Here is a 26242-nt window from a genome sequence, read left to right as displayed (position 1 = left end):
GCGAGCGCAGCGAGCCCCACGGGGGGACCCTGATACCTTCACAGATCCCTGCGCCCCCTCGCGGGCTTCACAGGTATCAGCGTCCGCTCGCCACGCTTCGGGCTCGGTGGCTCGCTGCCCTCGCCACACTAATCTATTCTCAACTCCACGCCGACGTGGACAGTAGGGGAATGAAAAGGTCGGAGGACGCACACCGCCGCCCCTCGCGGGCTCGCTGCGTTCGCCACGCTTCGGGTTCGCGTCGATCGTGGGGGTGGCGGCCACAATGGGGGACCATTATTTTTTACACACATGACGGGGCCATACCCAATGAGAAATGGCCCTTATTCGGCCTTTTCCCATTTTTTCCTATGTTAAATGGACTCAGTTTCAATGTTAAAATAATTTAACATTGAAGCCTATGGACAAATCGGGTCCATCGCATAGGCTTCAATGTTAAATATTTTAACATTGAAGCCTATGGAGAAATCGGGGGCATCGCGTCGTGTGCGCATAGGCTTCAATGTTAAAATATTTTAACATTGAAGCCTATGGGGAAATCGTGGGCATCGCGTCGGTCGCGTCGTGTGCCTTCTTAAGGCACACGACCGACGCAATGTACCCGAGTACTGCTTTTTTCAAAGGAAATCGCGGGCATCGTGCGCCTTAAAGTTAAGGCACACGATGCCCGCGATTGTGGCCGTGACAGGAAACAAGTACCCACATTTTTTTCTCTAATGGGCAAAACCATGTGCACTGCAGATAGTGTAACATGTGCAGAGAGAGTTAGATTTGGTGTGTTCAAACAGAAATCTAAATTGCAGCTAGCATTTACCCTACACAGAAACCATAAAACTCTACAACATGTAATCGGAATCCAATTTAACATGGTAATTTGCTACGGCTACCCAATTAGCTCTGATGCTGGCATTTGTTGTACCTGCCTCAGACAGGGAAACCTGTAAACTAGCTATTTTTCCTGTGATTGCGGCCTTCAAAATACAGAGGTACATGACTTTTAATGGACCTTATGTAGTTTTCTTAAGATAAGGGCACATTTTTGCAGCACAAAATTAAAAAATGTGGTACTTGTGTAATATCACGGCGCCCGTTACGTAGTTAGCGTAGCGTCCCTGTCAGAATCAGTGTAGTGTTCCCGCGGCCAGCGTATTTGTCAGATTTGGCTTAATGTTCCCACGGCCAGAATAGTTTGCGTATCTGTCAGATTCTGCATAGTGTTGCCGCGGCCAGCGTAGTCAGTGTCCCTGTCAGATTCGGCGTAGTGTTCCCACGTACTTTCTTAAGTTGCTTTTTTCTTCTTTATTATTAACTAAAATCCAGTTACCCGTTAACACATGTCGTCATTACTGTCTCAGATTTATTATATAGCAGGTGTGAATGTGTTCCTGAAACACCCCCACTATCCACGCAGAGAGCAAAGCGGAATACATGTAAAGTAATCCACTGCGCTCGCCACGCTTCGGGCTTGGTGGCTCGCTGGGCTCGCCACACTTTATAAAGTCAACTCCACGCTAACATGGATTGTGGGGGTATAAACAGGTCGGGACGACGCGGGGCTCGCTGTGCTCGCCGTGCTCGCCACGCTTCAGGCTGCTGTGGATAGTGGGGTTTGGAAATGGAGGCATTTGCCAAATTAATCCCAAACCGATGGACAATAAGTGAAAAGCGGTATCCTTACTCAGTACTAAGTACTTAAACACACTTAAATACACCAGGTATAATTTCCTGTAAACCCTTCTGCTTATTGGGAATAAGTACACGAAACTTGGTATAAATTTGCACGCCGATCCTTTCTCAGTACTAAAGTACACCAAACTTGGAATAAATTTGCATGCCGCAGGGAGGCGGGGAACGGCGGCAGGCAGGGAGATGGAAGCCTCCCTGCCTGCGCCGGAGGCTGTGTGGGGGGTAGGAGGACTCCCAGGGACACAGGCAGCACAAGCTGCCTCCTGGGGAGAACTGGCAGAGGCGCTACGCTGACTACGCTAGGCAGCCGTTGGTAGGCGCGCTATGCTGACTACGCTAGGTAGCCATTGGGCTACACTGACAACGTAGCTTAGCCTACGGTGAAAATGTAGTGTAGCCGGGCGCCGTGATATTACTCAAGTACCAAAAATGTATTTAAAAAAAGAAAATTCCCATTTTCCGTGCCCGAGAGGCTGATTCTGATTAACTACACGCAAGAACCTGTGGGGCTGAAGTGAGGGTTTGTGCTTCTGTAAGAGGAAACCAGTGCTGCCCATTGGTTTTACACCAATCTCTACATTAGTATTGACACTTGCACCAGTCCCATCCTAGAGACAAGGGAACTGTCAGAAACAGGCTTCCATTTCCTGTACGGACACCTTGGAATCACAGAGTTCCTGGCACTCCAAAGACAGGGTTCCGTGTGTTGGCACTGTTGTAGCCCAGTTGCTGCTCGAAAACAGACACAACATACTGTACACGTCTGAGTTCTATAAAACTCGGCATAGGATGTACATATACATAAAAGTGTGTAAATATGCATCTGCCCTCTATGATAAAACTTGCTGTTTGTGCCTACGCACAGAGAACCGTCCAAGAGTCAGCCCTTAAGCACTTAAAATTAAAATCCCTTTCATCAATCATGCAGAAGCCAATGGCACCATGCAGTGCATGCACTGATCTGATATAGCATCACTAAAGCAACCCATTCCATCAGGGAACCATCTGGAAAACGTCTTATTTCCTACGCTCCTGTTTCTTTCAGTAGCTATTCATTTTGCTAACTATTTTGAACAAACAACCAGCACAACCTCTGTAAGGCACCGGCCAGCTACAAGCACGAGTGAGGATGCCTATATCATTGTTATTGTATTACACCTTGCACAGCGAGCAGAGCAGAAGCTCACGGACGTCTTACATAATCTATCGGCTTGATGTATGTGATCTCAGCGGCGGGGATCCCACATGATGCCAAGTCTGGGTAGTGCCCCTCTTCTAGCACGCACAGATTATCACATGAGTCTGTCTGGTAACAAAGCAGCCAGCTGCAAAACACAAACCATTGCCAAAAGGCACTGACATTATTATTAGAAACAGAGAAGATTAAACATATCAGATACAGGTTATATATAAGATACAGGTTATTCAGTATATCAGATACAGGTTATATATAAGATACAGGTTATACATAAGATACAGGTTAGACTAATATGACAAACCAAACAGTGTAAGGCATGTACCTTTACACTGTGGATGCACAGGGATCTGCAGGTCATGGTGGTGGCATCTATGATGGTACAGAGAGAGGAACTGGCCTGACCAGAGATTGTAGCATGAATGGGGTGCGGTATAGCGGTCTGACAATCAGGATCCTGATGGTCAGTATCCTGACATCGGAATCCCGACTGGCGGTGCTCTGACAGGGGGCGAGCGCAAAGAAGCCCCTTGCCAGCTCGCTGCACTCACCATGCTGCGCTCGCCATGCTATGGACTCGGTGGCTCGCTTTGCTCACCACAGGTTCCATTCTTCCTCTATGGGGTCGTGGACTGTCGGGCATTTAAACAGATAGGATTCTGATGTCGCAGTACTGACCATCGGAATCCCAACTGTCGGGCAGTCATCCAGCACCACTACTGGGTGACACCTGAAAAATGATGACATGCACTAGGTTGACATGGACAAAAGTTTGACACATAAAAAGTTTGACGTGAGTCGGCATAGAGGGAGAATATAATAGCCCGAAGCTTATGCGCCATGCGAAGGGATCAGTTTCACTAATTGGGGGTCCATGCATAGACACCAATAAAATCATAATAAAACTCATGTCAACTTTTTCCGGTGTTGACCATTTTCATGTAAACCTTTTCCTTGAGTGAAACTTTTGTGCACGTTGACCTAGTGCATTTGTCGACCTTTTGCTTGCTGACCAAGTGGGGACTCCCAACTACCCCCCCGCTGCAGGACACTGCCGGGACAGTTGGGATGATTATGAGTGACTGCAACTTATGATTGGTTCTCCCACTTAACTCCCCCCCCCCCTCTTTTCTACCATTTAAAGCTGGAACAAAAGACTAGAGGAGAACTTGATAAAAAGCAGCTTTAAATAACAGAAGGAAAAATGAAGAATTAGCACCTGTAAATGCCACATCTGATATTGAGACTGGCAGCACCTTCTATATTCCCTGTAATATAATCCAGCACAAATATCATATCATTCACTAGTCTACATCTATCTCACCATCCTCTTAAGACCTTGAAAGACCTGGGCATGAATGAGGGAAAGGCGCCGACTTCCTGCGAGAAATCCACAGACTCCCCCTGGAAATTGCAGCTTTTATATGCCTTAATCTACAACACAAGGAGAGAGAAGGTGTAAAGGTGAGATTATTGCAGGATCTGGAAACTAGAACCATGGGGCAATTCAGACCTGCTCACTAGAATGTGTATATTCACTGCCTAGTGAGCAGGAGTATGCCCAAAGTTTCAATGGGTGCACCTACCGTTTTCTTTTGACTGCCCCCTGGCTGCCAATCTTTTTGCAAATGCCCCGGCGAGTGCAAAACTTGACGAAGGCGTTCGCTCCATGGATTGTCGCATGCGCATGAGGGACTATGCCATTGGGGTCGAATTCAGACCCCCTGAATCAGATCACATGTAACTATTGGCTACACAGGAAAATAACAGACCAACCATTCCCTGATGCGCATACTAGTGAGGTCTACATCCAGTAAGGGGTTAAAGTGAGGGGAAATGGGGATTCCACCTCTACCGCAGCCCTGAACTGTAATTCCAACAGAAAAGCCGGCCCCAGCGGCTTCTTCTTCTGGCACGGCGTATATGTGATGTCATGCCATCACCGCCACTGAAGTGAAGAAGTGCCACTAAGAGAGGCTCTGTGCTTGCTGAAAACAGGGTGAGAGGGGGCTGGAGAGACACAGAGGTGGGGAAGCTGCTGGAGGGACACAGGGCATGGAGCTGCTGAGGGATTTTATACAGTGAGCTGCTGGAGTGACAGACAGATGTGTATAAGCAGCAAAACTGTGGGCATTATGTGTATAAGGGGCACTACTGTGTGATTTAATATGAATCAAGGGCACTACATGTGGGGTAATGTGTATATGATTGTGCTACTGTATGTTGTCATTTGAATTGGAGTTACTATTGTGTGACCACACCCCTTCCTTGTGGGACCATTATCCCTTAATGGAAGGTAGGACATAAATTACCTGCCACTGGTCTAGGCTCTGCCTAATGGGGGGGTCGGTGTTAGGGGAAAGGAGTTCCACCTCTCCAGGACCACTTTAAGCCCTGCATCAGATGAATCTGCATTACTTATTATTATCATCACTACATGTTTTCCAATTTGTTATGTCATCCAGCTTAGATAGGTATGGGCAGGAGGAAGTTCCCCGGAGGAGAGAAAGGCTTGTCGTGCGCAAAAAAATAAAAAATGAAAACCAAGATAGTAAATGTCATAGAGGGAGTTTATTTTGAGTTTCATAACAGAGCAGCTACAAGGCCACTGGTTCAACTGAAGTGCAGTCAGATAACATTTACGCAGCCTACAGCAGCCAGCATATATTGGTCTTGATTCTGATGTAGGAATAAAGCAAAAAAGAGCAAGTAATTGTGCACCCAGACAAACCGTACTGCAGTGCAAGGGGAGCAAATACATACACATTTTTGCATGCAGGGTAAATACTGTACTGGTTGCTTTTGCATGTAGCCCAAAATGTTAGGCAGCTTTATTTTTACATTGCAGTTTAGATTTAGATTTCAGTTTGGACACGCCCCCATCTAAATCTTACTGTAATTCTGGGCCTGATTCAGATGCAGCTGCAACTTCGATGATGTCGCAACTTTGCAATTATCCGTAGACTGCACATGCATTAAGGCCAATGTACCAAAGTGAATGACAGGTAGATACTGTATATGGGGGAGGTAACAAAAACGCAGACTCGTCCTGACTGTCTTCAGGGTGTCTCAGTATGCAAATGCAATCTCGTATACATTATTTATTAACAGTTTCTTATATAGTGCGGCATATTCCGTTGTGCTTTACAATAGGAGACAATGATAAAACAAACTGGGTATTTACAGTCAAAGGGATGAGGGCCCTGCTCGCAAGCTGCGCAGACATGGAAGCAATCGGGGATTTGAAGTTCTTTTTATCTGCAACACAGTACGCAGTTGCTGAGATTGGATAAAAGGCTATGGTCTTTGTCTTTGTTCCCTTGTGGGTGGCTGCCACTCTTGCGAAGCCTCGCAGTTTCATTACTTAAAGATGGCTGCTATGTCGGCATTGCAACCGCATCTCTCTTAGTACATTTATATCTAACCACCTGCCGTGCTATCTGGTGGTACCAAGGTGTTACTTGCTGTTACTTATACCCCTTTTACACCAAAAGGCCGGGTCGCACCCGGCTTTTTTAGACCCAGGTTCAAGCCGGGTGCGTTTAGTGCAATTTACACCGGGCGGACAGCCGTCCCGCACCCCCCCCCCCCCCCCCCCCCGGTGCTTGGAGATGACAGGATGATGTCATCTCCAAGCACCAATCACCGCCGCCGCCGGAACGCTGCTGGGGGCAGCCCAGCACTAAGGTAAGCTGCTAGGCTGCCCCCAGTCCCCGCGCACACTCCCCCCGCCGTCGCACAGGAGGTGAATGGATGCCGCACACAGGCATCCGTTCACCTCCCTCCCCCGCTGCTGTCTGAAGGGTATAGCAGACAGCAGCGCCGGCTGTCAGTGTCAGGCTGACAACCCGTCCAACCTGCGGACGCTGCGGTCCGCAGGTTGGACGTTCCCCATTCATGTAAATGGGAGCCGGGTCATCCGACCCGGCGTTCCCATTTACACCGCCCTCTACCCAGGTCCTAGCCGTGTTCTACCCAGGTCAGGACCTGGGTAGAAGTCCCTTGTAAAGGGACACGGCGTTAGGGATTTACACCGCCGAAGATCCGGGTCTGACCTGCCGCTGACCCGGATTTTTCGGCGGTGTAAAAGGGGTATTACTTTATTCCCAAATCAGAATCATGCCCATAGTTAATTAGTTCCAGAACCCAGCCCGAGCCCCCTAAGGCGCGAAAGCCATAAAACCATAATAGGGATATAAAAATAACAAAACCATAATTTCACTGAAGCCATATCCCCCCGAGGTTGTAACATGAGACACATATAACAACATGTTATTGTGTAACAGGCAGGGGTGCCGAGAGAGGGGGGGAGCAGGTACAATTTACCCGGGCCCGGGCCTGTCAGGGGGGCCCTGGTCTGGACACACAGGTTTTTTTTTTATTTGGTGGCAAGTACCCCTAACATGACCCATTCCATTTGGTACAAAATGCTCTGTTCCTGGACTTCCCTGCCAGTGGTAATTACAGAGGTTGGACTCCAGCACAGTCCAAAATTCAAAGAGGGGCAGTCACATCAACTGCCAGTGAGTCCAGGACAGTGATGCTTGGGGTGGCAGTATATGTGACCCCCCCTTTTGAATATTGGACTGTGCTGCAGGCTCACATCTGTAATTGCCACTGGCAGGGAAGTCCAGGAACAGAGCATTTTGTACCTAATGAAATGGGCCATGTTGGAGGGTATATGTAAATCCTTTGCAAAGAGCATGTAACCCCTGGCAGAGCATGTTAACCCCTGGCAGAGCATGTAAATCAGGGCAGACAGGTTAATCCCTGGCACAGAATGTTAACCCCTGGCAGAGCATGTTAACCCCTGGTAGAGCATGTTAACTTCTTAATATGCAATGAGCATTACGGTGTGTGGCATAACGTGTAATGAGCATTATGGCATGTGGTATAATATGTAATGGATGTGTGACATGTGTAATAGACATTACAGTGTAAATTTTTGTACGTGTATCCACCTTGGAAACAGTGGCGTAACACAAGGTCCGCAGAGTGTGCGGGGATCTCCACCCGTGGGGGCCCCAGGAAGTTGTTGTACCGGGGCCCAGAATTTCTCTTGGCGGCCCTGGTAACAGGTACATACCAGCTATAGTCCATGTTATCTGTTTGATCTGCTTTATTTCCTGCCTATCTAGTTGATAAAACAACATGGTCGGAATAACTAAGCTTCAGAAAGACATCAAGAAACCACTCAAACAAGAAACACAACATGCACAATCCTAAGCCTCAGCCCAACATACTTCTATGGCACAGATCTGCTTCAGAGCAGTGATTGGAACTTGGTAAATCCTCCTTTATCTATAATGTCAACAGCGAAAACCTCAACAAGCTGACAGCTAAAACAAAGCCATAAACCGGGAGAGGATCTACACCTTAGCTAAGAGACTGTAGTGCCAGTTAGGACCATACCTTTCACTAATATATAAAACAATTGCAAATAATAATCTAAATCATGCAGGATCAAGGGTTCTATGAGACAGTCCTGCCCCGTATTGTTACCCTACTACAAAAGAAGTAACTTTTATAGCTAGCCCCCCTCAGGCTACAAGTGTTGATATATGCAATTCATTATTATAGCAAGTTAGGATGACAGAAGGATATACACCAGTGACTCCCCACTGCCTGGACGGGATTCATCATTAGGTTGACCCTATGAAGGTCTGCATGCGTTAGGTTGACTGCTGATGGTCTACACCTGAAATAGGTTGACGTGGGTAAGGTTGACAGGGTCGGAAGATCGAAACAAGCATTAGGTGACAGTCAAAGGTTCAACGTGGGTTTTTCATGTTTTTTTTTTAGCTGACAGGCGGTATTTCATGCCCTACATCCACTACGGCATGAACAGTGTGTTGAGCACAGCAAGGCTCTGGGCCTGAAGCATGGTAAGTGCAGCGAGCCGTGCGAGGGGACCCGGTACACTCAGACGGTGGGCGGTATTCAATGAGAATACCTGCGAGGTGCAGCGAGCCGTGCGAGGGGACCCGGTACACTCAGACGGTGGGCGGTATTCAATGAGAATACCTGCGAGGTGCAGCGAGCCGTGCGAGGGGACCCGGTACACTCAGACGGTGTCCATGTCGACATTAGGGACAAAAAAAGGGGTAAACTCATGTCAAACTTTTGAATGTTGACCTTCCGACCCTGTCGACCTTAGACGTTGACCTATTTCACCTAAGCCCTGTCAACCTTCAACCTTCAGTGGTCAACCTTCAGTGGTGGACCTTCATGCAGTTGCCCTATGACCCATACCCATCTGGCGAGAGGTTAGTGAACGATTATACCATGCATCTCCCTAGGGTATTAGTAACCTTCCTAATAATGTAGCGTGCCATCGCTGCAGAGTCCACCATGACCAAATATTGGGAAGGCCACTAGAACAAAGACAACGATGACTGCCTTCAGTCTTCAAAAGCCCCGCAGTGATTTTTTTAAGTAAAGCCCTGTACACACTATACAATTCCCGCAGCTGAAGATATCGGGCCCGCGGTGGGGTGCATACACACTTGCCAATGTCGGCGTGGGGAGCGGGAGCCATGCTGCCTCGTTAACAATCCGCTCCCTCATCTTTTCATGCACAGATGATGGAGGAGGTTGTTAATGACCCGCGTAAGCACGTCTGGCATCATTGGAGACATACACATTGGGCAATATAATAAACGATATCGCTCAGAAGTGCCAAAATGAGCGATATATCACCTAGGGTGTATGGGGCTTAGTTCACAAGGGACGCTGGAGCCTGTTTTAAGTAATCATCAACAAAATGTTCTGTCCAGAATGTTCCTGGAAATCTATTTATCATCCTAACAAAAAGGACAAAGAGTTCTGTGCACAGCGGCCGCTCGCTGGACCTAAACACTGAACTATAGCGGACTACACAGCTTAAATATATACATAAATAAACATTTCTGAGACTAGAGGACTGAGGCTCCATTTAAGGAATATTTCCTCCAGTTAATGCAGGATGTTTATGAAAAATTAATCCTGCCAGCGTGCGCCATGCATTTTTCATAAACAGCATTCACCAAAGAGGCAGCAGGATCACCTGCAAATAATTACATCCCGCTCTGAGAGAGCCAATGTTTTCCTTAAGCCACAGTTCAAAGGGATTCTCCTATTTCATGTGCAACCAGAACAAACAGCTCCTCGCTCATTTAACGTTCAGTGCCCCGAATGCGAGTTCTTTAGTACGAGCAGAAAATATCACTTACCAAGTGTTTCGCTTCGTTCCGTCCCAGTGGTTCCTGAAAATGAAATGAACCCATTGTTTCAGCATTTTTACTTTGTTAAGGCCATTACTTTAATCTTTAAAAGCTTTTACAATGAAAGACAGTATTAACCCTTTTGAGAGCCAACAGCTCTGTGAGAGATTTTGAAAATATCCGCTAAAAACATGCCGGCGTCGCTCGCATTTGTTATATAAATTCAAATAAAAAAATGATGTGTAAAAAATAAAAATATTTATATATTTCCTGTATAAGGTCAACATTACAGGTCATTATGATGAAGAAAAATGTTTGTTCGGCAATTTTTACATCTATAATTGGCACTGAAAGGGTTAATCAAAGACAAAATGATGTTGTATCTAAAACTATATAACTATAGCGATGTATTCTTAGGGGTCAATTTACTTCTAAAAACAGGTGATGTTGCCCATAACAGCCAACTAAACTTTGTCTATTAATTTCTAGGATGCAATAAGTGACAGCCATCATCCGGTTACCAAGGGCAAAATCACCTCTTTTCATTTGTAGATAGTAAATGTACCCCTCACAGTTTAGAATCTTAAAAGTGTCATTCTATGAGTGTGTACACGAGGTGCATACAGACACATGGTACAATTTTGACTAACTTGCTATAAATTTTGACTCTATAGTCAAAATCGATAACCAAAATGGCACTGTGTGAACACAACGTAAATATTCAAACACTATTTAAATAAACTTTATTAAAAATACATATAACAAACATTTATTTATAATGCTCAAAGAGTACTACAATGAAATTATATTGTACTAATGAGATGAAAAACAGGGAGACCTTTATCATTTAAGGAGAAAGATAATGGGGGCTATTCTGCTGCGTTCGCACGGAACATAACATTCGCACGGGGACCGATGGTGGATGTATGAGCCTGGTCATTTCTGCGCATGCACATGTGCATATGCCGGGTGCGTGAGGCCAAGGCTGTGGTTGGGGGGGGCGTGAGGCGGCGGTGGATAGTCGCGCCCATGGGGACGCCCAGCGCTGGCGTTCCCATGTAAACATTGGGCGTTCCCATGGTAATCAGGCCGTGACGTCAGTGCCGGGGATGGGCAGCTGACATCACCGGATGTCATCTGCCAGCCCACTTCCTCCCAAGGGTGCACACAAATCTAGGTGACCTGAGAGTCACTTAGATATGCGTGCACATTCCACATCATGTCCACCATTGAATGATGTAAAACATTCTTTCGCAGGCCCGGCATGGGAATACACACTGCGAGGAGGGGGGCGGGGTTTGGTGGACTCGCAGCCAGAATAACCCCCAATGTGTACAGTTTTATCTCTGAGATAGCGATTCTCCACCTCTGTATACTGCGGCTCTTGTAAAAAATCTAAAACAACTCACCAGAAGAACCGGCCTAATAGACATTATTGCATTGTTGCTGCCTCCCCAGTCCATATAGGTTTTATATCTGCCTTTTTCCAGTATATATTGTTCTCCGCAATAATGTTTCTGCTGATATGCTACCCACCTGACAAAAAAAAAACAATGCAGGGGGAGGAAATTATTATTATTCTACGTAATAGTAACAACATAAACATCAAAAAACTGTAACTTCGCTATGCAATAAATAAAAAAGATCATTAATGACCACTGCTTTTGTAACATGGGCACAAGATTCCGCGTGTGGCCTCAGACAAGTCAGAGGAAGGCGATACTGGGATATGTATACGGTATACTAAGCGTTTGTGTTTTCACGTTATAGAGTTAATCTCTCGGTAAGTCTGCTTTTCTTATTAAGACTCTTCTGTTTTACGAGCACTGATTTGCCAAGCATCATTAATAGGAAATACACTATAAAGCTCAATGACAAGAAAACAAGTGGTGGCTTTCCGGTACTAGGGAATCAGTAGTGACAACACCCATGGGCTTTAGGATACCAGATCAATGATAAAATGACTGGTATTATAGGTATTCCTTATGTCACTCTATGTCACTGAGGATCCCCATGCTAGGGTGCAAACAGTATTTTAGGGTGGCTTTTTGCTTTCTTTCAGAGCCCAGTATCTCATTATTCTAATAAAACATCTACATTTTATGTCTCTTTCCAACAAGAACAAGTGACTTGATTCTGCTACAAAGTCAACCTATGTGTAATTACCAAAGCAATGAATGTCACACATGAAATATATATCACAGAAATGCCAACACATGATGACAAATCACTCTGGTTTACTATAAGCAGACACAGCCATATTGACTAAAGGTGCCCACAGACGCTACAATTGTACTGTGCTATGCGTTTTTGACTGTACAATGGTTCTATACAATTTTTCTTCCAGCTTGCTATGAGATGTGCACTTGGATGCATGTGATGAACCCATGTTTGTAATGTTAAATTTCAGATGTAGTCTAAAAAGTACGTGCAGCACGTACTTTTTTTAGACATACAATATCGGGCTCCCGGGAACATAAACACCATCCAATAATTGTACATAAGATGCAATTTGTGAAAAAAGTACAAAACGCATTCGATAATTGATGCGTCTGTGGGCAGCTTTATTAAAGCTGTTATTAATTGAAAAATGTCATGTGACTATCAGAAAAGGGCATTTTTTTCTGCATATACATTAAGGGGGGTATTCAATCCCGAGTCACGACTGTCAGTACGTCCTGACAGCCTGGCCCATTTGCATTTTACCCGCCTGTATATCGGCATGTCTGCTTATAGTAAACCAGATTTGTGCTGGACTCACGTCATCATGTGTTGGCATTTCTGTGATATATATTTCATGTGTGACATTCATTGCTTTGGTAATTACACATAAGTTGACTTTGTAGCAGAATTAAGTCACTTGTTGGAAAAAGACATAAAATGTAGATGTTTTATTAGAATAATGAGATACTAGATTCTGAAAGAAAGCAAAAAGCCACCCTAAAATACTGTTTGCACTCTAGCATGGGGATCCTCAGTGACATAGGGGGTTATTCTAGTCCATTCTTTCTGACAAAATCCTTCTTAGATGGACAAAACCATGGCCCTTATTCTGATCGGTGCGGATATTCACGCTTGCGTACGGCCCGCCGATGTTTATCGTCTGCGCATGTGCAGAGGTCACTCTGCGCATGTGCAGGCGATTTCGCCGCATGGATTCTTTATACGCCGCACAGGGGGCGTAGAGGGGCGTGAGGGGCTACTTATCCTCATTACCCTATGCATACGCCCCGCGTTTCATGGGCGTTCCCATGCAAACGCGGGGCGTATGCATGGTAATGAGGCCGTGACGCGTGGGTACGGGGCGGGCATCTGACATCGCCGGATGTCAGCTGCCCGCCCCCATACAAGATTTCACACGGACAAGTGTCCGTGTGGTCTTGTGTTGCGGGACCTGGTGGAGCGTGCGGCCCTGCATTCGATGTTCGGCGACCATCGAATGCAGGGGCTGCTCCCACCATGGAGGAGGCGTATCCCCGTCCACATTCATGCGGACCGCCACATATCCGCATACGGACGGAGGTGGCGATCCGTATGGAAGGCGGGGATTCGCCAAGACGGACATCACCGCATATTTCTGATCGGGCCGCACTGATCAGAATAAGGGCCCATGTGCACTGCGGGTGGGGCAGATGTAACTTGTGCAGAGAGAATTAGATTTGGGTGGGGTTTTTCTTCAAAGTGAGATCTATATTGAAGTGTAAAATCATGCAGTCAGTATTTTCCCTGCACAGAAACAAAATAACTCACCCAAATCTAATTCTCTCTGCACATGTTACATCTGCCCCCCTGCAGTGCACATGGTTTTGTCCATCTAAGAAGGATTTTGTCAGAAAGAATGAACTAGAATAAACCCCATAGTGACATAAGGAATACCTATAATACCAGTCATTTTATCATTGATCTGGTATCCTAAAGCCCAGGGGTGTTGTCACTACTGATTCCCTAGTACCGGAAAGCCACCACTTGTTTTCTTGTCATTGAGCTTTATAGTGTATTTCCTATTAATGATGCTTGGCAAATCAGTGCTCGTAAAACAGAAGAGTCTTAATAAGAAAAGCAGACTTACCGAGAGATTAACTCTATAACGTGAAAACACAAGCGCTTAGTATACCGTATACATATCCCAGTATCGCCTTCCTCTGACCTTGCATAAGCCGTCGGAAATCCCAGACTATATTTTGCGACAGGCAGAAATATCATCCATTTCCATCAAGATTATTCAATGTCGGATCCATTTTTCCGACTGTTAGTAGAGATTCCGACAGTTGGAAAGTCCACGGATCTTCGAAAATGGCTCCCAATAGTCGAAAACAGCCACGGACTTAACAATCCAGCGGCCATTTTTGACGAAGCTGTAGCTCCGAAATAAAATTGAGCTGCATTCAGCTCAAAGTCGCCCAGTGTGTATCGGCCTTTATACTCCAGGATGTGGGAACTGACAATATAGTTTGTAAATTTGTTCAGTGTGTATTCACTATATTGTTTGTCCAGGATTCAGGGGCACTTTAACAGAAACCTGGAGCCCGCCAGAGAGGCAAGTATTAAAACAAGGGTGCAGTGTGGGCTCAGGGGCCCGTGTGGCCCACATACATCAGATGAAGTTTACTTTCCAGCCTCCATATAACATCCTGCAGTGTGGATTTTAAAACGGCATCAAGTACATTTCCCCCTAGACCTTCTCTGCACAGGACTGGCTGTACGCAAGGACCATATTATATACATGTAGCATTAGGTTACCTATTACCTTTACACATATTTGTTCTTTCTACTTTCCTATAAAATGCTGTGCTGTCACCACACATGATAAATGCTATATATATTTGCATAGCTGCGCCCACGGCCTTGAGAGCAGGTGTGCTAATTACATGACAGGTCCTGCATAACTCTGGTACAGTTACTGATCTGTTCCATTCCTCAGAAAACTAAAGGTTTTTTGTTTTTTTACACGTGAAATAAATAGATGTTGCCCGTATAATCCAATAACATTCTAGCTGCTATTTATGTAGTGTCTTATAGAAAATGTTAGCTAGAATGTGATTGGTTGCTAGGAGGTCCCTCCTTCTTACCCACCTCCATTTTCCCAGTGATACTTGGGAAGATGGCGCATGTGCACTAGATAGTACAGACCTTGGCATAGTGCCAGTGTCTTTACTTTCAATGTGCGGCCATCTTCTCAAAGTGGTCACTGGGAAGACGGGACTGCGGAGGAGGAGGGACCTGCTTCCCGAGTCAAGGTAAGTATATACTGGGCTTGTCCAGCAAGTGTTGGCTTGGGTAATCAGGGCTCACTCCCCCCCCTCCCCCATTGGCGCCAGTGTATATAATTACTGTATTTTAAAGTAGTATTTATTTTAACAGTGTGCCAAGTTCTAGTAAGGGGCAGATGTTCTAAGCTTTCAGACTGATAAAGTTTAGACAGATAAAGTTTCAGCCAATCAGCTCCTAACTGACATGTGTGTGTTTGCGAAATGACAGGAGCTGATAATTACTTTATGTCTCTCCACATTATCACTCTCCGATGCTTAGTACATCTGCTCCATAGACACAACACTGGCCTAGAAAATAAATAGCTATATTTGATAAAACCACAAAGTATGCTCACATCCCCGATTTCACATGGATACACTGCGTTTTTGGGTTATATCCAGCCATCTCCAGGTCAGGAATCGCCTGGTTGAAAAGATCCACTTGTTTCCCTTCTTCTGCTTCCGAATCGAACAGAGCAACAGATGCCTCCAAAAAGTTCTGAAGTGCAAGAAATTGGCGTATCAGACACATTGCTCCTGCGTGTATATAACATGTAACGTGCATTCTATGAAGACACATAGGTAGATATTATACAGGGATTTTTTGAAAATATATAAAAGGAAAGACAATGAGCCTGACGTTGCTGTGTCTTTTGTACATAGTGGTTCTAAAAAAGTATGCAGATGTCACAGGAGATGTCTTTTGTAGAGAGATGCCCAGCGCTGGCTTCCCAGATCCGATGCTTGTGTACAAAGATGCAGCATTGGTTTCACTATCAGATAGAGCTTGATTTGGGTGAGGTGTGGTCAATCTAAAATCTAAATTGCAGTTTATAAATAAATCAGCCAGTATTTACTCTGCACAGAAACAAACTAACTCACCCAAATCTAACTCTCTCTGCACATATTACATCTGTCCCACCTGCAGTGCATATGGTTTTGTCCATTAACCCCTTGGGTGGTATGCACAGAAATTTTCCCGGCTCAGCTGAGCTGGTCGGAATAGGTGCGCGTCAGTGGTGTCCAGGTGTGCACCACTGGCGCACCACCTCTAGTGCCTCCCTGTAACTGCCCCCCCCCCCATCACCTCCACTCTGGCGATCGTATGCCGGATCTCCCCTGACCCAGCCGTCATTAATTTTACAGCAGTGATGTCGGCTGCAGGCTCGGTTAGGTTCGGTGCGGCTCGGGGGGACTCGGGAGCACTCAGGAATTCAGATGCCCGAGTCCTCCCGAGTCCTCCTCCTCCTGCCTTCCTACGTCCTGTGGTGGGTTTTGCTCGGGCAGGACAAACCTGCCCTGGTAGGTTTGTCCTGCCCCAGCAAAATCCACCACTCAAGGGTTTAAAGAAGGAGTTTGATTTTGCAAACCAACCTATATCACCCCATTAAGGCCTAATTTATGTTTGTATGCAGTGGCTGATGTTCACACAACGGAGTGATTATTGTCAGCGTACACTCAAAGATACCTTTGAAATTCTGCATGCAGTGAGATTCTGGGCAGCATATTTATGATAATTAGCAATCCAAATCTCTGCGTAGGAATGTGCGTACAAACATTAATTAGGCGCCAAGGCTGTAAAGGTGCGACCCATCTGCAGCATTTTACTTTGAGTATAACATGGACATTATAGGGCAGAATAAAATACATCATTAAGAAGAACCTGTCTGGCACCAAAAACAGCAGACTGGCTTAGATCAATGGTTACTTTTCTTTGTTGTTTCATACAATGATGTAGATAAAGCAAAGAAACGTTATTATAATTTTGGCAGCAATATTATAACTAGTACTAAGCTAGTTTTATATCTGATTAGCTACCAAGGGCAGCCTCACTGAGATAATATCATGAGTCTGTACACGATGAGTGCCTTTGGCTCGGTCTGTGAACCAGGGGGAGCCGGAAAGTAAAACCTTACCAGTTTTGTGTGGTTTCTAATTGGCATTACAGAGCACTGATTAATGCTAGAGGAATGTGACTACGCCAGCTATGCCAGTGGGCACCTCTTATCGGAACCCTACGTGACTCACTTTTCAAAGTTAAAGTGTAACAAAATGAGCAGCTTCCAATATATAAGCCTAGCTAAGTATAATGATAGGGAATTCTGAAGAGTAATAAATACATTATATTTGAAAATATAAAAGAATAATAGCTGATATACTGTAAAACGCTGAGGATTATAAAGATGACGCACTGACAATTTGGACGTGTCTTATTTGGATGCGGGGGAATAAATACAGGAGACAATGGAAGGCTGTCGCCTTGGTGCATATGCAGTGAATGAGGCTCACTGACGTCTTCTATTGCTCCAGGTTCCGCTACAGAGCAGGAATAAGAAGGGAGCCCAGACTCCCTGACTGGGTGGTGGTAGGGAATTGCGGTATGGAAAGGCTGGATGTGAGGCAGAGTCCTGAGCATGCAGGTAAATCACTGTCCTACTGAGCGTGCAGGTGAATCACTGTCCTACTGAGCGTGCAGGTGAATCACTGCCCTACTGAGCGTGCAGGTGAATCACTGTCCTACTGAGCATGCAGGTGAATCACTGCCCTACTGAGCATGCAGGTGAATCACTGCCCTACTGAGCGTGCAGGTGAATCACTGCCCTACTGAGCGTGCAGGTGAATCACTGTCCTACTGAGCATGCAGGTGAATCACTGTCCTACTGAGCATGCAGGTGAATCACTGTACTACTGAACGTGCAGGTGAATCACTGTCCTACTGAGCGTGCAGGTGAATCACTGCCCTACTGAGCATGCAGGTGAATCACTGTCCTACTGAGCGTGCAGGTGAATCACTGTCCTACTGAGCATGCAGGTGAATCACTGTCCTAATGAGCGTGCAGGTGAATCACTGTCCTAATGAGCATGCAGGTGAATCACTGTCCTACTGAGCGTGCAGGTGAATCACTGCCCTACTGAGCATGCAGGTGAATCACTGTCCTAATGAGCGTGCAGGTGAATCACTGTCCTAATGAGCATGCAGGTGAATCACTGTCCTACTGAGCGTGCAGGTGAATCACTGCCCTACTGAGCGTGCAGGTGAATCACTGTCCTACTGAGCATGCAGGTGAATCACTGTCCTACTGAGCATGCAGGTGAATCACTGTACTACTGAACGTGCAGGTGAATCACTGTCCTACTGAGCGTGCAGGTGAATCACTGTCCTACTGAGCGTGCAGGTGAATCACTGCCCTACTGAGCATGCAGGTGAATCACTGTCCTAATGAGCATGCAGGTGAATCACTGTCCTACTGAACCCGCAGGTGAATCACTGTCCTACTGAGCGTGCAGGTGAATCACTGTCCTACTGAGCGTGCAGGTGAATCACTGTCCTAATGAGCGTGCAGGTGAATCACTGTCCTAATGAGCATGCAGGTGAATCACTGTCCTAATGAGCATGCAGGTGAATCACTGTCCTACTGAGCGTGCAGGTGAATCACTGTCCTACTGAGCGTGCAGGTGAATCACTGTCCTACTGAGCGTGCAGGTGAATCACTGCCCTACTGAGCATGCAGGTGAATCACTGTCCTAATGAGCATGCAGGTGAATCACTGTCCTACTGAACCCGCAGGTGAATCACTGTCCTGAGCGTGCAGGTGAATCACTGTCCTACTGAGCGTGCAGGTGAATCACTGTCCTAATGAGCGTGCAGGTGAATCACTGTCCTAATGAGCGTGCAGGTGAATCACTGTCCTAATGAGCATGCAGGTGAATCACTGTCCTAATGAGCATGCAGGTGAATCACTGTCCTACTGAGCATGCAGGTGAATCACTGTCCTACTGATCGTGCAGGTGAATCACTGTCCTAATGAGCATGCAGGTGAATCACTGTCCTACTGAGCGTGCAGGTGAATCACTGTCCTACTGATCGTGCAGGTGTAGGAGGCATTTCGTGGGCATACCCACAAAAACACTGGTCTTTCCCATGGAACGGGGGCGGCCACCTGCTTTCCAGGGGCGGGCAAGCCTGCAAATGGATGTTTATGTTTTCGCAGTACGGTGAGGACATTCAGCGTGTAGCGGGGGTGGGCATTCGCATGCCCAGCGGCGGCGGTGTTACATGGCTCGCAAATCAGCGAAATACCGCTGCTCTTCGAGTCAACCAGTATATGGCCCTTGATGTGAACGCCCTGTCATGCAGACATAGCTGCCAAATTCCATATTTTAACCAAAATAAATTGTAGAAATTCATTTAACTACTCCCGTCTGTAGGGATCCAGCTCAGCGTTTCCATACATCCTGCTTTATACTGACAAATGACATTGTCTAGAACACTACATTTAACATCAAAGTAACCACTTCTTTGCACTTCATTACAGCTAAGCCGTGATCATTTCTCACCACAAGGTAACCCCAATACACACTTTACATTTTATGGGATTCCTTTTCTATCTCTACTTAGAGGGTGAGAGAGAGATAACGGCCAGGTACAGCTAGCACCAAAACAAATAAGACATTTTTGGGGGGCTATTAAGTTCAACATACCTTTCCGTATAGGAATTAAGTATAATTTGGCCTCACTAATGGCTCATGAAGACTAAGGGCTGTTAAACATTATGTCAGAGCTGGGACTATATCCTGCAAAGGCACAGAAGGCTTCATTCTGAACAGTGAGAAGTACTACAACGCTGGAAGTGTGTGCTATGGTAAAATACAACTTCTGTTACAGAGATTATGGTGAGATTGATTCAATCTTGGAGAGAGATAAAGTGGAGAAAGTACCAATCAGCTCCTGTCATTCTTTCTAGCTCAGAATGTATAATATGGACAGTTAGAAGCTGATTGATTGGTGCTTTCAACTTGATTCAGGCTTACTCAAAAGCTTCCGATGGTTGGTGTGCGCATGTGCCCAGGCGTTAGCACGGGTAGGGGTTGGATTGAGTGAGCGGGGGCTGACACCTTTTTTTAACTTTTTATTTAAGGGAATTGGGCTGTTGCTTTAGGCTCATCTTCATTGCTCTCCTATCATTTCCAATAGCTATTGCAAGCTGGGTAACAGATACACCCTCATACAAAGCGTCTCTCCCAAACCCAAGATACCAATACATGTTTTTCCTGCATTCTGCAATACATTTACAGGCCTGATCTGTGACCAATCTCAGGAAGCGGTAGTCCCGGTTATATACTGACAGACAATACTCTCACATATAAAACACCATGAGTTCCGTAACAACGAGTAATCAGCGCTTTATAAATACTGAAGGTGCAATGATGTCACTGCTTCCCAGTAAAGTGATCATTTGCAGCATTGCCACCTGTGTGTGCCACCCATCCTTACAATAGCTGAATGCATTCACATGTGAATTGCACCAATGTGAATTTCATAACTATTACTTGCAGCACATGTAACCTATCTATCTGTGGGCCAGATGCACTAAGCTTCAGAAGTGATAAAATGGGGAGTGATCAACAGCCAGCCAATCAGCTCCTACCTGCCATGTCACAGACTGTGTTTGAAAAATGTCAGACAGGAGCGGATTGGTTGGTTGTTTATCACTCTCCATTTTGTCACTTTTGAAGCTTAGTACATCTGGCCCTGTGCCTGCATACAGAGAGATGTATCAGTCACATCAGCCAAATATTACACTGTAACATGCAGCCACAGATAAGAGTACTCACAGCATGCAGATATCGGAGTGACCGTAAAGTGCTGCAATATCCGCCCCAGGCGCGCCAGTCCTCATAGTCGCCCTCTTCCAGGAGATACTGCTGCCCTTTATAGCGCTCTTTTTCATAGCCAACCCATCTAGAGATTACGGCAAAGCAATATCAAAATGTATTTAGTCTCAAGAGAAAGGAACATGTTTATCAGCCCAGAACATGTAGGATGTGTGAATTATACATACATACATACAAAAAAAAAAAAATAATACAAACTTCCAACACACAACTACAGCAGATTGTAACTCACATGCCGCCAAGAACTTGCATTGATCCAATATTTAGATCATCGCTATTATCCTCATCACACAGAAGTGTCCCAATGTTACAGACATGTTCTGTGATCTCTCTTGACCGACCTTGGAAACATGGTTTATCATATATAATTATCTGTAAAAGAGATAGTTGCTTATTTAAATACGGTTCTGGTATATATGGGGCACACTGTAGTTGTTGCCATGGGAACGTAATCACTTACCTTTGGGTCACTGGGCAGCTGCACTTTCAAACCTCCCTGAAATAAATGGAAAAAAACAACATAGTCAGTTATTGTTTTATCCACACAATTAGGTTTCATATTGTGAAGTCACACGTTGCAATAACTGCCAGCCACCAACGTCCATGAGAAAGCAATCCGTGGTTTTATGTGGTTCTAAATGTAGCCGTCTATCGTTCCGTGGGTAAGTGCAAGCAGTCATTCTGTGGGGAGCGGAGGCAATCATTCTGTGAGAAACATGGCAGTCATTCTGTGGGCCGCCAGCATGGTATATCACTCCATTGCCAGCACAGGAAGCCATTCTGTGGAGAGCGCAGGAGGTCATTTTGTGAGCAAGAGCAGGCTGTCATTCTGTGGGGAGGGCAGGCAGCCATTCTGTGGGGAGGGCAGGCAGCCATTCTGTGGGAAGGGCAGGCAGTCATTCTGTGGGGAGGGCAGGCAGCCATTCTGTGGGGAGGGCAGGCAGACATTCTGTGGGGAGGGCAGGCAGTCATTCTGTGGGGAGGGCAGGCAGCCATTCTGTGGGGAGGGCAGGCAGTCATTCTGTGGGGAGGGCAGGCAGCCATTCTGTGGGGAGGGCAGGCAGCCATTCTGTGGGAAGGGCAGGCAGTCATTCTGTGGGGAGGGCAGGCAGCCATTCTGTGGGGAGGGCAGGCAGACATTCTGTGGGGAGGGCAGGCAGACATTCTGTGGGGAGGGCAGGCAGCCATTCTGTGGGGAGGGCAGGCAGCCATTCTGTGGGGAGGGCAGGCAGACATTCTGTGGGGAGGGCAGGCAGACATTCTGTGGGGAGGGCAGGCAGCCATTCTGTGGGGAGGGCAGGCAGCCATTCTGTGGGGAGGGCAGACAGACATTCTGTGGGGAGGGCAGGCAGCCATTCTGTGGGGAGGGCAGGCAGCCATTCTGTGGGGAGGGCAGACAGCCATTCTGTGGGGAGGGCAGGCAGACATTCTGTGGGGATGGCAGGCAGACATTCTGTGGGGAGGGCAGGCAGACATTCTGTGGGGAGGGCAGGCAGTCATTCTGTGGGGAGGGCAGGCAGACATTCTGTGGGGAGGGCAGGCAGACATTCTGTGGGGAGGGCAGGCAGACATTCTGTGGGGAGGGCAGGCAGCCATTCTGTGGGGAGGGCAGGCAGACATTCTGTGGGGAGGGCAGGCAGACATTCTGTGGGGTGGGCAGGCAGACATTCTGTGGGGAGGGCAGGCAGACATTCTGTGGGGAGGGCAGGCAGACATTCTGTGGGGAGGGCAGGCAGTCATTCTGTGGGGAGGGCAGGCAGACATTCTGTGGGGAGGGCAGGCAGACATTCTGTGGGGAGGGCAGGCAGCCATTCTGTGGGGAGGGCAGGCAGCCATTCTGTGGGGAGGGCAGGCAGCCATTCTGTGGGGAGGGCAGACAGACATTCTGTGGGGAGGGCAGACAGCCATTCTGTGAGCAAGAGCAGGCAGTCATTCTGTGGGAAGGGCAGGCAGCCATTATGTGGGGAGGGCAGGCAGCCATTCTGTGGGGAGGACAGGCAGCCATTCTGTGGGGAGGGCAGGCAGCCATCCATTCTTTGGGGAGGGCAGGCAGGCAGCCATGCTGTGGGGAAGGCAGGCAGCCATTCTGTAGGGAGGGCAGGCAGCCATTCTGTGGGGAGGGCAGGCAGCCATTCTGTGGACCAACAATTATTTGAATATAGCAAAATGTACTAGGTCCATGACTAAGGTCATCAGTGAGGAACAAACTAGAGGCAGCCATTTTGTGCATTAATAATAATAATAAAAAATAAAAATAATAAAAGTATTTATATAGCACTTTTCTCCCATAGGAATCAAGTCGGATACAGCCTCACTGCTTCTCATGGGAACTTATGCTCTTATTGAGGCACTTCACTGAGGTTGCTCCATCCTGGTGGATTGATATGCTGCGTTTTGAAAAACATATGGGATAGCCAGCCAAATGTCTGTCTCTCCTGTATTCAGACAAAAGGCACCGATCAAGCCTAATGAATTAGAAATAAGCTTTGCATAGAGAGACTCATCACTTATCTGTCGCAGTGGCTCCCCTCACAGTGCTGGGGACACGAGTAATAGGTTTGTGCATTAAAATGACATGATGCACTGGGGTAAAATTAAAGAAAATGGCCTGCATCTCAATATACACAAAATGAATTGGAATGTATTGTACTGGAATGTAAAATAATATATCCCAATATATCTAAATTGCCATAAAAGTCTAAGGCCAGTATTCAATGAGAAATGTTCTCCGTGCATGGCGAGAGATTTTTTCTCTCGCCATGCACTCTCCGTGTTCCGGAGCCTCCTGCTCCCACTATTCAACGTGTTAAAGACTCGCCGCCACTCGCGGCGAGTCTTAACCCCTGCAGCGGACGAGCGTCCGCGGCAGGGAGCTGTCAGGGAGCCGGGGGACGTAGCAGCCAAGAGAGATTAAAGTCTCTCTTGGCTGCTGCAGGGGATATGGGGAGGGGAGCAGGGCTCCCCGGGACCCAGGCAGCACAGGCTGCCCCCCCTATAGCCAGCGGGGGACCCAGTATTCACTGTACCCGAACGTGCTTCGGGTGCAGTGAATATATGAATATCTAATGAGCGGCTCGAGCGCTCCGGCCCCCTGCTGGCTGCACTGTGTAAAAAAAAAAAAAAAAAAAAATTGTAAAAAAATAATTTTTTTTAAATTAAATATATATTCATGTGCTATAGGCACATGAATAAAAATAACATGGCCCTTCACAGAAAAAAAAACCTGATTTTTTGACACCAAAATTAAAAAAAACACCCTTTTAGTTTAAAAGTTCACATTCCTGCTCTCCATCAAAAGATGGAGAATTTCTACACGAAGGGCAGTATTCAATGACAAAAATTCGCCGTGTTTCATGGCGAGTTTGTGCTTTTCACGCCGTGGAGAGAGGTTTTTTTTCTCCAACGGCGAGCCACCCTATTCAATGTGAAATATTCTCCGTCTTTCTAAGTTATTCTCGCCGCCTCTCTCCGTGTAGAAATTCTCCATCTTTTGATGGAGAGCAGGAATGTGAACTTTTAAACTAAAAGGGTGTTTTTTTTAATTTTGGTGTCCAAAAATCATGTTTTTTTTTCTGTGAAGGGCCATGTTATTTTTATTCACGTGCCTATAGCACATGAATATATATTTAATTTTAAAAAAATATTTTTTTACATTTTTTTTTTTTTTTTTTTTTTACACAGTGCAGCCAGCAGGGGGCCGGAGCGCTCGAGCCGCTCATTAGATATTCATATATTCACTGCACCCGAAGCACGTTCGGGTACAGTGAATACTGGGTCCCCCGCTGGCTATAGGGGGGGCAGCCTGTGCTGCCTGGGTCCAGGGGAGCCCTGCTCCCCTCCCCATATCCCCTGCAGCAGCCAAGAGAGACTTTAATCTCTCTTGGCTGCTACGTCCCCCGGCTCCCTGACAGCTCCCTGCCGCGGACGCTCGTCCGCTGCAGGGGTTAAGACTCGCCGCGAGTGGCGGCGAGTCTTTAACACGTTGAATAGGGGGAGCAGGAGTGGCAGCGAGCCCTCCGGAACACGGAGAGTGCACGGCGAGCAAAAAAAAATGCTCGCCGTGCACGGAGAATATTTCCATTGAATACTGCCCGGAGAGAGACGGAGAGAATCACTTAGAAAGACGGAGAATATTTCACATTGAATAGGGTGGCTCGCCTTTGGAGAAAAAAAACCTCTCTCCACCGCGTGAAAAGCACAAACTCTCCAGAAATCACAGCGAATTTTTCTCATTGAATACTGGCCTAAAACCGCTGTACACACACCCGCTGTACACACAGATATATCACTAACAGAAACAGAAAAGGCAGCAATGACACACTTTCTCACCATTTTCAAGGCTCGCATAGATTTGATAGCACAATCCTGAATTTGGGGCAATTCACAACCTTCTTCTAATACACTCACTGTGCCGCTATACTGAGGTTCTGTGTATGCCAGCCAGCTGCGGAGAGAGCAGGAATAGTTTGGTATTATAACTATTATTTATAGCGTCCTGAGTAACGGATATGATCAAGTGATTTCCTTCATAATGGAGGCTATATACAGCCACATAAGACCCTATGGGGCAGATGTATTAAGCCTTAACAAGAGATAAATGCAAGGGTGATAAGGAGAGATAAACGTCCAGCCAATCAGCTCCTTACTGACTTTTTTCAAACACAGCCTGTAACATGGCAGTTGGCAGGTGATTGGCTGGACGTTTATCTCTCCTTATGACACTTGCATTTATCTCTTGTTTAAGGTGCCCACAGACGCATCAATTATCGAATGCGTTTTGTACTTTTTAAGCATTGCATTATGTACAATTATTGGATGGTGTTTATGGGCTTGTGCGATGCGATGCGCGTTCCCGGGAGCCCGATATTGTATGTCTAAAAAAGTACGTGCTGCACGTACTTTTTAGACTACATCTAAAATTTAACATTACAAACGAGGGTTCATCACATCACATCTTATGCATCCAAGTGCACATCTCATAGCAAGCTGGAAGAAAAATTGTATAGAACCATTGTACAGACAAAAACGCATAGCACAGTACAATTGTAGCGTCTGTGGGCACCTTAAGGCTTAATACATCTGCCCCTATGTCACAAGCTTATATACAGTACTCAGCAGTCAGGATGCACCATAGGTGCAATACAGGCACTAGCATTACCCTGTACACTCCTGGCTACAAGTGGAAATACTGCACCCTCTATAATGCTCTTAATCCTGTGTTATACTGCCCAGGT

The 26242-nt window shown here is 46.4% G+C and overlaps 1 protein-coding gene across 1 annotated transcript in view; it reads right to left on the bottom strand.

Annotated features, from left to right (window-relative positions):
• CRYBG3 (crystallin beta-gamma domain containing 3) overlaps positions 1-26242 on the bottom strand; it is a 185178-nt gene that overhangs the window by 32345 nt on the left and 126591 nt on the right. Inside the window, exons 9-17 of the mRNA XM_083171955.1 lie at positions 25338-25452; positions 21469-21504; positions 21241-21380; positions 20949-21075; positions 15689-15831; positions 11493-11619; positions 10093-10125; positions 4206-4315; positions 2885-3011 (exon numbers count right to left, since the gene is read on the bottom strand). Of these exons, the coding sequence (XP_083028081.1) occupies positions 2885-3011; positions 4206-4315; positions 10093-10125; positions 11493-11619; positions 15689-15831; positions 20949-21075; positions 21241-21380; positions 21469-21504; positions 25338-25452 (958 nt within the window). The remainder of the gene's footprint in view (positions 1-2884; positions 3012-4205; positions 4316-10092; positions 10126-11492; positions 11620-15688; positions 15832-20948; positions 21076-21240; positions 21381-21468; positions 21505-25337; positions 25453-26242) is intronic.

This window comes from Crinia signifera, chromosome 2 (assembly GCF_055691185.1).
Source record: "Crinia signifera chromosome 2, ASM5569118v1, whole genome shotgun sequence".
Lineage (NCBI taxonomy): Eukaryota > Metazoa > Chordata > Amphibia > Anura > Myobatrachidae > Crinia > Crinia signifera.
Note: the sequence above shows the minus strand (reverse complement) of the source record. Positions and strands in the feature narration are given on the sequence as shown.